Below are 12,741 nucleotides of genomic sequence, written 5' to 3'. Positions count from 1 at the left end.
CGTCTCGTAATTCTATTCTTCCATATTATAACTTTAAACACAATTTTTGAACTGCAGAAACCTAAACAGCTGTATTTATAATAATATCACACATTAAATGAATATTTAGAAATTGTTGCTGGAATACTTACTTCAATATTTTCCAACATTGAATCCAGCTTCAACTGTTTAAATCTTGTTTTGTGTGAAAAATATAATATTATCTTGCTACTTGAAGGAAAAAGGAGAGTTAGAAACTTAATCGAATTAATTCAAGCGTCAAGCAAAATTGCATTCTAGCAGATTCAAGGAAAGCGAGAAGCGTTGTCGATTTCTTCAGTAGCATTGAAATGGAATGCGTCTGCATTCACTCACTTTTAATCGCTTCGTTTATACAAACTTTTACGCTGGAACTATCAAGACTATATAAGATCGATACTTTCGCTCGTAATATATAACACGAGTACGTGCCTCTCTCTCTCTCTCTCTCTCTCACTCAAATATTTACTAATATTTTCCCTCATATCTTGTCCTATATATCCGGGGTATCAATATAAATTTTCACATTAGAGAATAGCGGTACGAAATTAGTCGCGGCGCGTATGTACGTAGCAAAAACATTAAGAGGTACTTTCTAATAACGGGGTGATTTGATAATCGCGAGATTGCATAATCTCGCGGCGGCGCAGCAACGTACGCGGCGATTCGCGAAATCTATCATGTGGCATAATGACACAACGGAGTCATTTCGCACGGACGTGCCGGAACCACATGAAATCTCGCTGTTCTTCTCCGCCGTACCTGTCACGTGGCGTCGACCGACAGACGTCTCGTTGTGCTGTCGCGGAGACGTCACGTGCTCCGGCCGTGATGAAAGTATGTCGTGACAAGTCGCGCAATGTGCTATCCGAGACAATTGTGACACTTATGAAACGCACGCGCGATAAGTAACGAGCGACGCGATTTATGTGACCTCTCATGCCGTCTTTTTTAACTTTCTCGGACAGAAAATAACATCGAGATACATAATTCGTCTCGGCAACCAAAGAACGAAAACATTTTCCCCTTTCTTGCGATCAAATTTATTGCAACTGTTAGGTTTGCTCGTATCTCGATAGTTCTCTGCTCTGTCAATACTCAATTCGATAAAAATAAATTCATATCTTATATTTTATACATCTATTTAATATATAAAAATTAGATTATTATTTTTATCACAATAATATGATTTTTACCTAATATTAGCTAGAAAAGTACTTGAGCATCAGTGATAACTACCTATAACGATTTATGAATGGAATGTAAAATACACTCTTGGCGCGACCATATCATGATAAATTGCTGTGCTATTCATGAGATAATCCCGGAAGTAGTCATGCAATATTTATTTACACCCCGCGCGCTCACAATCTTATTACAGTTATCGATAAATCTTACTTTCCAAAGATATTATTTAAAATTTTAAATTATTATCAAGCTATCGCATTTAATGTAGATTTTTCTATATTAAAGCGCGAGAAAATAATTTCTCGCAGTAAGTTATTAATAATTATTTATAAGTACAAAGTAGAGAAGCATATTATTAATTTATTAATTTCGGACTAATATGATAATATTCTTTCACTCTCACAGTCAGATCTCGTGACGAATTTCTAAGATGAATCGTTTTACAATTGAATTGTCTTCGCGATAGGACCTAGCTACGCGGTAAATTTCGCGACGATCCGACACGCTCTGGTCGGACAAGAGGAAGATTGTAGCCGAAAAGAATGGTGTTGGCGGCATAACTCGCTCTCAGAAAACCATATGCTGTTAGCCAGCCGACACAGGCCGGCGCAAGCAGCGGCGTGGAACGCCAAATAAATCACGAGACGTTCGAGCTGCACAAAATTACTCATCCTGGGAAAAAAATCACAATTCTCCAACGGACATACTTACTGCTTTCGCGAGTATCGCGGTAACAGTATGTCAAGTCTGTGGTCTAATTAAACTTTCGAGTAGATTAACCTCCTTAAGCCTTTCTCTAGGATAGGGCAATTATAACAATTATAATATATTTAAATTACGTGCTTCAATATTTCTTTTAAAATATTATCTGAGATATGTATGTTTCGTAAGAGGCGATAGCAAAATGTATGTTTCTTTGAAAGATGTCAGAGAGGAGACGGTTATATCAATTATCTCACAATAGATTATATTGTTAATATCTTGAAATAATATTTTGGATCAATATATTATCTGCTTATCTATTGTAGAAACTTCTCATACATACGCATTTCGAAAATATGTGTTTTACTTTGCAATATTCACATTTTTTAAATATTAATTAAACTGTCAAGAAATATGATAAATAGCACGATTTTTCGCAAAATTTCACGAATGCAAAAATGTGACGTTTACAAATTTTGCTGTTTTCTTCTCTAACACAATTAAAAAATTATCATATTGACATTATCAATTATTATATAAAAAAAGAAGCACCGCTTTGTTCTAAATTCTAAAACACTAGTGATCGATATCCATGCTCGATTAAATTAATTCAATCGCAAATTATATTTCGATTTTATCGGTGAGTCCAGACGTCCTATCATCCGGCGTATCGACATTTGCGTAACTTTATCGCGGAGCGTGACCTTATGAAACCCCGGAAAAGCCACGATCGCGTGGGAGACGATAATTTATCGCGCTAGTTCCGTTTGTGTGTTGAGAAGTGATTCTCAGAAACATAAATTGGAGGAAGAGGATTAAATGATCCATATATGCGCGTGCAAAGATAAAATCTCTGTATAACTACTGTTTTTGAAACAAAGATATTATAATTTTCCGCATTGTAGGAAGTAATTTACTCCTCGGAAAATGTAATCTAGTATTTTTTTAACACTATTCGTGTATTGTGAATCCGAATTCACTACGGATTTTTTCGTTTTTCGCAAAGTGTTACCACGTAACGATATCGATACGATCTGGGGGGAAGAAAGAAAAAAAATATATATAAAAAAAAAAAAAAAAAAAAAAAAAAGACTTGAAAGTGCGCGCGAGAATAAAGCACCGGAAGCGGGCAACTGAATTGCGGGTTAATGGTCGTTCGGGTCACTGACATCTTCCGCATAAAAGATCCCGGGGCCCGCGCGACCGACAAGTAAGCAAGTAAGTTTAAGTACGGGCGTAAAAAGTAACGGGGTCCCGCCGAAAAGAAGTGGACGAAACGACCTGTAGCGAATCGCGCGACCCCCTTACCTCGTTGTCCTTGTAGGGACCAGTTTCTTTCTTACCGGTCCCGACTTGGCAGCGCGCGTCGAGGAATCTCCGACAATTTCTCTGCAAAATGCGCCCTTTCAAATTTAACTAACTTTTAGTAAGGGGCACGAAACGAATGGCGACATTCGTAAAAGCATTTCCGTGGATTTTACACCGGCCATTCATATGCGAATATTCAGGAAATTGGACCGTCGACCACGAAACAAACAATGTACATGGCTGGACAATATTCTATGCTACATATTTCTCGCGTGAATATTCGTTAAAATTATAATTAATTCGTTTTTTGAAATATTATTCTGAAATACGTATCTTATATATCATTATTTAACCTTGTTAATCTCGTGAAAACTAGCTAAGAATTGAAGAATATATAGCTTCTGTACATGGATAATAATCTACAGCGAGCACAAACGAGATAAATTGTCATTACGTGACCGAACATAATGAAAATTCTCGCGAGTGAAATTTTGAGATGGGAATTATCGTAAAGCGAGTTAACTATGTAACCTCTACGCTAATTAATATTTTATTTAACCTAGAAACATCATATCGTCACGAGTAACGGCAAGTTATTCAACTTTATTATACGCTATTATAATATATTTCCCATGCCTTTTAACAGGATATTAATACTGTTGCATTTGTGACTTACGTCTCAGCGGCAATCATCTTGAAACTACTTACTAGTAATTGTTTAATTTCTTCTCAAAAATGTAATAATGACAATTTTTTTATATAATATAATAATATAAATAATATGTTACTTCTTTCTTTCAATCCAATAATATTCAAGAGCAATATTGATAAAAGTAAAAAAATTGAAATAATAAATTATATATTTAATTGCTGATTTCACATAGAAAAGGGCTTAGAATCTTAGCGAGTCAATGGGAATCAGTTACTTGTCTACATGCAACAGAAGCATTCTCTTCTTGATAGCAACCTCATTTCCATGGTAATCGAGTGGCAGTTACAATACTCGCGCAATCGACGATAAAATTTACGAGGTCGATGGTCATAATGGTAACAATGTGCTATCCATCCAAAGCACCCACGTGTCCAACATTTCGCCAGCCATCTTCTCGCTAGATTAGAGGAATCGCGCCATCGTGATATTTACGAGCTTAACGTACGCGCAACAACGTTGCTTAGCGGCTGCAGCTGTTAGTTTGTCATTAATCCTACGAGACTCGCATTATGCCGACGGGATTCATTTATCTTTCTCGCAACGGATGATCACAACGGGCAGTTTTATTTGGCGTAAAATTTTTTATCATGGGCTTTTAACACGACGACCGACGACGTTTCTCACATTGTAAGATTCATGAGCAAGAGATAATCACATTATGATAAAATATATTCTTACAATTCACGCAAAATTGCCCTTTACTGAGATAATAAAATAATTATTTATATTATTCTAAAAATTCTAACAGTTCTCTTTTCTAACATAAACTAAATTTCAAAATATTTCGTCAAAAAGAAGAAATAAAAAAAAATAACTTAATAAACTTTATTAATTATTCGTGAAATATGTAACCGAGTGTAGCTATTCATAATAATCTCTTTGAGTGTCGTATTTCGAAATGTCAGTATATTCCACGATTCCCACATAAACGTAATTAACACGTTATCCCATATATTTCCACATCTTATTGACCCCTTCTTCGTACTCTCTTTAAACGTCAAACGGCGACATTCGAGATTACGAGAATATTACGATTGGTTGGATTATTAACTACGAGATTTACATCCCGACGAGAGAAAAGCGTTGAACCGGTTACGCAAACGTACAGCCAATCGTGGCTCCTTTCTTATTCATCGGACGATCGTTTCATGATTCGATTTTTCGTCATTCAAGACCACGGAATGGCACGATTTAAAGTTATGTTAACGACATAATAAACGAGAGATTTATCGTTACGGCAATATTTTTTTGCATCGCGACGGGAAACACAGATTACTGCAATACGTAATAACCGATAAGCATGTATTTGATGCTGGTGCAAATATCTTTTTGTTAAACACCGTCAATTAAAAGCAGGCAAATGTAACGAAATATACAACAAAGATACATAAAAATATATATATACAAACTTTGTTGAAAAAAGAATATTGTGTTTAACAAGATTATTAATTGATAATTGATTGATTGTATTTAATAAGATTATTAATTCTAAACTATTGAGATTGTGATTATCTCGATATATATATTATTTCTTTCCATCCACAATGAATAATTAAAATTATAAAAAATATTTTAATATTTAAAAATTTCTTTATATTTCTCAATGCATTCTTAATAATCCTATGGTTATAAAAAATTACTTGCATTACTTTGGCATTACTTTTATACAATATAAATTTAATGTATGCCTGTGCAGATTTATTCAACGCAATCAATATCTAATAATCTTCGAAAATTTCTGTATATAAAAAAGAATGTGTATCAATAATTTATTAAAATAATTTTAGAATTATATAAAAAGATTGTTCTAATATACAACAAGTAGAACAAATGTTTCAAATTCAGTGTAATAATGTGACTTTTATTCACCCTCTTCTTCTACCTGTTTCCATTGATTTCTATTCCTTCGATAGACGTTTTACGCGCATCCGATCTTATGCAGTATGGATTGTGCACTATTCGAACGTCGGACATTGCTGGAGAAACGATAAACAGAGAGAACGAGAGGAAGCGTGACGAGAACGATACATTATGTCGCTCTCGTAGAATTGACGCTCCGACACTATGTTTCCTCCATTTTCTTCTTCCTTGATCGAAGGAGGATGAACACAGCGAATTGCTCAACTACCAACGAGCGAAATCACAATGCAGCCCGAGTCTTACACGCGCTCCCCCTGCATTGCGCTCCTATCTTATAATGCGATTTATACCGGAGTCATAAAGGTCAGAATCATGAGCTTGCGATTTTATTTACTTTTATCCGCCTCTTCTGTTCGAGCGCGAATGCCAAGTGACTTCAGCTGCTATCCGTAATTATTTCTTTACCACCAAGGAAAACGAATGTGCATCACGTGTATCAAAGCTACTTTTAGAAGTAATAATCACGTAAAGTTACACCGAATCGTCTCTGTATATCGCAAGTTACGTTTCTATTATAACACACAGCATCTATAGATAAGTACTATATATAGTACTTATATGTCTTAATAAAACTGTGTTTACGTGCCTTTTATAATTCTCCAGAATTATATTTAATCTTCTTAATTAATCAAATAAAAATGCATCGAAAACACTCGTTAAACATTAAAAACTTCTACATTAGACTTTTCTTGATTAACATTAGACAAAATTGTATGTTATAATAAAACCGTGTCATTACTTTAAAATGGAGCAGAAACTTTCTTGACTCGACACCTGATACGTCTAATCGAAATTATGAATCGCATGATTAAAATGCAGAGAATGCCGACTACCTTCGGTCGCTCCCACCTGCAATGCGATTTCTTTCACTGCTAATTAATTCCAATAAGGAAGAATTCAATTCTTTGAACCTATCTTTGAACTTCCGCTGTCAAGATCGATCAACAGTAAAACGAACTTTTACTTTTAACCTCGCTCAACGATCAAAATTCATCATCAAAGAAGACACCGCAAATGATAACGTCTCGCGTCTCTCCCCCTTCTCTTCTCGCACTAAAGGAGAGCAGGCTGAAGTCGTTCTGAACCGGGTCAGGGTTCTCTTCTAACACGACTTACTTTTTCTAGAGTTAGACCTGTCCCCAATCCAGAACGCTTGGAAGCTTGTGTCAAAGGTAAAGGCGAATTTTATACCGTTCACTTTTAACGGTCGATCGTCTCGAATGCATCGTGTGAAGAGTGAAAGAAAATCGTTTGCAAACAATGTTCCAGCAAAAACCATGATCATCCAAGCTTGAACGATAAAAGAAGTTCAGTTGTTCTCTACTTTCGCCCAAATTGGATGATCGTGCGAGATGAATCATGTTATATCCTGAGCGTCTGGTGAGAGTTGTTCGAAAGAAGGTTTTGTTTTGTGTATGAGTAGATTAAATGTATACAAATCATGCGAGACAAATTAAATTAATACCTAGAGATACAGTACAGATAATTATAATTTTCGAGCGCAAAAAATTTTCGTATAAAAAGTTTTTCATATTTACTGTTAATTCAAATTAATATTTTTTATATTTATTTATTTCATTTCTAAATACTCGCTATAGTATAAAGACATTCAACAATCTATATAAAAAACAATGTATCTAAAAAAAATCCTATTTATATCTAATGACATTCAGTTCTTTCGAAAACTTTTCAACCACCAAAATTGATATAAAACAATTATAACTTTCCTATAAATTTATAAATAAAATAAATAAATATAAAAAAAAATCGACTGAAAAATCTTGTGTCTCCAGCGATTATCGACTCGCTTATATTCATTCGTAACGGCAAAATCCGCGGCTATATCGCCGCCTTTCTTTATCCGCGCCGACCGGAAGCGCTCGTTGCTCATCGGCCGCGACCTCAAATGCGTCGCCTTCGCTCTGACGGCGACGGCGACGGCGACGACCCGCGCATGTGGGTCGCGCTTAGCCCACTTTGCGACAGTCCCGACAACCGCGACATCACGTTGAAACGGTCCTACGTGGAAATTCCAAGTCGCAACACGCGCAAGACAATACGGAGCGCCTTTCAAGATCTTCGTAGCCTCTCTTATTTCGCACCGTCTGTTATCGAGTTCACAATTTTAAATCGAATCATATAAAACGTTCCGTCACTAGTATTACGGCGAATTATTCATTGGCAACATGTATGCACATCAAATATTCTAGATTAAATATTCAAATGTGCTTCTCAAATTAAATGATATATAATATTAGATGACTATAATATTCATAATAATTATATAATTTTCAAGCAAATAAATAAAATAAAATAAAAACGTGAATCATAAGAAGAAATTATAGCATTAATATTAATAGTTGTCTATTGTTTCAATCATTGTTTGAACTTATTTTAAATTAGAGTATCATTTAAAATATCTTGATCCATTATAGGCAAACCTTTTGACTAATCTAAAGTTAATTTGTACTTAAAAAAATATCGAAGAAAAAGGGGCTATATATACTACATAACTACGTAACATTAAAAAAAATCAAATATATTGCTAACTACTTATGTAAATCTCGAAGTTTTTGTTAAAATCAAGGAAGACTTGCACGAATGTATCGTACTTTATGTGAGAACGCATTGTGAAGAGCCGCTGTTGAAGATATATTACTTAAGTATCTCCGACGGAAATATTATAGACTCTGCGGAACTTCCTTGTATGGAGAAGAATAACGGCGGAATCGCTTCCGTGCAGTTCGTAAAGGAAATTAAAGTCCCTGTCTTGAGGAAAAAAGTTCCGCGACTTGTTAATTGCCAGACGCACGAAGAAAAGATGAAGTGCATTAATTAATCCTGCGGTCATTAATTACGCGTAGCACACGCATAGCCGATGTATATTTCACAATGCAGTCAATTCAAATAAAAATATTATATATACATTGTTCTTTTTAAGAATCGATGCTTTTTTAGCTGTTAAAATTCGCGCCGAGTTTTTTTTTTTGAGATAATTTATATTATTTCTTAAATCGATTTAAGTCACAATATAAATTCATACTTTCTGTATACGATACTTTTAAAATACAAATTATTATTAGAAAATTTCTTTAGTTAAAATCTTGAAAATGAAAAGTAATGCCAGACAAAAATTATATTTTTTAAAAATAACAAATTAAATAAAAAACTAGATCATTCAATCTTAAGAATATTTTATATTTTAATTAATAATATTATAAAATTACATATCTTAGTCTTATTTTGTTGTTAGACAAGATCTATAACTAACGACAGAGTTCAGGATAAAATTCTATTTTTAATTTTACATCTCGTAATACACAAAATATTTAAAGAGTAAAATATACACACACTACATATCAGAATGTACAAAGAGATTAAGATACGACACATAAAATTATACACAGAATTCTAGTTATCACAAAGCGAGTTTTATTTAGCTTCTGGTCTCAGGATCTCAATTGTTATGCATGACAATGTATGTTTGTACGCGATAATGATATATAAAGAGTCGGTTTACGGAATCGCGAATTATATGTTGGAACACGTTTTTTTTTTTTTTTTTTTTTTTTTCCCGAGATAACCGACTGCTAACTTCCTCATCGAGCCTGTGCAACGGCAGGTAGAGTATATTTGCTTGCTGTATGTTTACACGATTCTCCAACGAGTTCCTCGGTCGGAACAGAATAGTAAAGCCGCTGTAATTCGAGTATTCTCGGAGTCGGGTCGGGCGAGCGTAGGCAACGAGCTGCCAATTTCTCGAACGCGCAAATTAGGACCGCACGGTCTCCGTTCGCGTCTTAAAGAAACCACTCCGAAACGTGACTCCGCGCGAGATTGTCCCGCAATCCTACCCGCAAATCGCGCAATCGAGCTGGTTCGAACGGCGGAAACTCCGTGACGAGATATCGCCTTGCTACGTAATCATCGAAATCGTTGCCAATTTACAATTGCCAATTCGCGGAAGCAAAAATATTTTTAGTGTTCGCGTAAATAGAGTATCGTGCTTTAAGTCACGCGTTTGCTCTCCTCTCCTTAGAAATCTTCGATGTTACATAAATACATATATAAAATCGATCATTTCCACCATCATTTGCAATTGCGAGAGAAAATCAAACGGTTTTATGGTATAAAATTTATAAAAAAATCTTTTTTGTACTCACCATCTTCAAAGTCTCCTCGGGCCTCAATAGGTAAAACATGGACTGTAGGTGCTGCTGGATATCGCATCCTGCCGCCGAGACTCGTCTCGAAGGGCGAGCCCTTTCATTCGGCGGTAAAACCAGAGCAGCGCCTTTGCCCGCGAAGTAACATTCGCTCAGACTGCAAAAATAACAGAAAATAATACTTTAATAATCAAATTATTCTGGTGAGTCAATCGTAATCAAAGTCGATATTCAGGGTGTCCGATAATTACCGCCCCACCTCTCTAGAGCAGATGGAGCAGGTCAAACTGAACATAAAAGTCCTCTGCCATTTTGCGATTTGCGCAATAATTATTAAACTATTAATTAAAAATTACGTATACATAAAACTTTTTTCTAACTTACTACTATAAAGCGTAATCAGCGTAAAACAAACTAAAGTATTTAATTATTTTAATAATTGTTTTATTTTCGTATTTTTATCTTGATGCGATAAGTGCACAATATGTTTCTGTCATCCTAAGTTGATGAGAAATACTAAAGTTTACATTTTAAAGAACAATAATAGATATACGTCGATTAGATAAAGAATAGGCAAGAATTTTGATGCAGTTTGATAGTTCTAGACAGTTGTCGATTTTAATCTTTGACATTAAGATAACTGAAATATTAATTGATTTACTCGTGTGCTCAGCTGATTTTTTACGGTCATTGTAATCAGTAACTCGCGATTATCTAATTCATTAAGTTAATTAAAGTTGTTACCAATACAACAGTACGAAATTGTGATCGACAAATGTATTATCGAAACATTCACTCAAACTTCAATGAAGCATAAAACGTTACATTACAATTAATAATGTGTACATTACACAATTTTATTTTTTAATCGTTTTACGATCAAACACAGTTCGCGTTTGAAAACACATATTTTTAATTAAATTATCATCACACTGAGTCAAGAAATATATCGTTAAAGATTAAGAGATGTTTTAAAAGCATCTCGTATATACACTGTACAATAAAGTCACTTTGACCTTTTTTTGTGTCATATCTGTGGGTCATTAACATTGACCGACATTGTCGTCAATTAGCTCTATTTTAATTACAGTGCGCTTATTTATAATACAATTAAATAGAATTATTTATGCGAATTTGCGGAAAAATGCACTTGTGGCACGATTCACGCTTCACCTACATCAACAAGTTCCCATTATATTTTATTCGCGCGTTTCATTATCGTCGAGTAATCGCTCTCTCGATGACTTGGTGTAATCAAACGAGGCTTTTCTTTCTACGCACGCACGTATAGTTTCAACGATGATAACCACGTGTCTGAATCGCGTATGCGAGTCGCGATTACGCTGGCGATGCCATTTTCTCATGGTAAGTAAACCGTCACATTCTCATATGATAATGACCAGCTGACCAGACAATGCGCGCGCATACACACACGTACCACATTTGGAATATGCGCAAACTTCCGCTATCGCACGTTTACGATAGGAAGTTTTTCCGCTGAGACTTTACTATGGAATATAAGAATGCATACAAGCGTATTTATATTGCCGCATAATTACTATGACATGTGAATAATTTTCTTCAGCGTCACACGTAACGTGTTACATTAGAACGTTTACATTTTGTAACCGATCTTATAGACTTTACTTTATTGTTGATGTTATACAATTACCAGATATATAAAAAAAAAAAAAATAATTACTTAAAAATATTTAAAACCGATTAATTAAAAGCGATTAATCTCATTCAAATAATATTCACTAATAATCTATTAATCTCTCGACGTTGTATGTTCAAACTTTCCAGGTGTGCTTTATCGATAAGTATTACTTCATTTAAACTAGATTGAAATGAACTAATCCAGGCGATGAAGTTATCACGACCACGTTTCATATCAGATTCAAATCGTAAATGTACTACATCGATGATGATTATGACGAAAATGATGATGACGAATGAGCAAATCCGCGCCGAGAAACTAAAGTGAAAATCTATCATCGTCAAAATCGATATATTGATTCTTGAATGCCTCTCTCTAATTGCGTTATCGAGAGCCACGACGATAACTTTCACACAACTGGATTACCTTACCATAACGCGGCTCAATTACACGCACGAGCTTATTAACAAATTGGGCCAAGAAAGTAAATCTCACTCGACATTCTCTTAATATTCACTATAAAGCGATCAGGTTTGGTCTTCTGGTCATTAATCAAACCGATATAAATCTCGCACACTTTATATACAAATTAAATTATCATGTTATGAACGTATGTACAGAATGTCGCATAATTGAAGGTGATTTGCAGAAAAAAATGTTAAAAAAAGTAAACGTCGGTTATTATTGTTTTATTAAATAAATAAAAAAATATTACTAAAAATTTTTCAATAACGTTTTTCATTATATCAACTTTTTTTCAGAAATCGTATATTCATGTTTGGCTTATTATATAAAAAAATTTAATATATTCGATGCTCTGGTCCCTCTCTTCGCCGACACACATGTAACAATTCGACCTTCGCAGATCTAATTATAGTCGAGTTGGATTATGCCAGAATTCGAAAATTGCTGCTTTCCTGTTCTTTAACGACTCCAGGAGAGAAGTCAACCGCGATAATATGATTTTTCATTTTTAGCAACAAATTGCAATAAAAAAGGTCGTATGACTTTCTAACGATATATTGTACCAATAATTAAATGCATAGTACCTTTTTATTATCTAATGC

At 34.6% G+C, this 12,741-nt stretch overlaps 1 protein-coding gene across 5 annotated transcripts in view; it reads right to left on the bottom strand.

Moving 5' to 3' along the window:
• Ssh (Protein phosphatase Slingshot) overlaps positions 1-12,741 on the bottom strand; it is a 108,595-nt gene that overhangs the window by 49,663 nt on the left and 46,191 nt on the right. For all 5 annotated transcript variants that reach the window (XR_012046305.1, XM_072887953.1, XM_072887952.1 and 2 more), the window contains one exon: positions 10,012-10,171. Coding sequence is in view for 4 of the 5 variants with exons in the window: in XM_072887953.1 (XP_072744054.1) it covers positions 10,012-10,171 (160 nt within the window). In the remaining variant the exon portion in view is untranslated. The remainder of the gene's footprint in view (positions 1-10,011; positions 10,172-12,741) is intronic.

This window comes from Anoplolepis gracilipes, chromosome 3, assembly GCF_047496725.1.
Source record: "Anoplolepis gracilipes chromosome 3, ASM4749672v1, whole genome shotgun sequence".
Lineage (NCBI taxonomy): Eukaryota > Metazoa > Arthropoda > Insecta > Hymenoptera > Formicidae > Anoplolepis > Anoplolepis gracilipes.
Note: the sequence above shows the minus strand (reverse complement) of the source record. Positions and strands in the feature narration are given on the sequence as shown.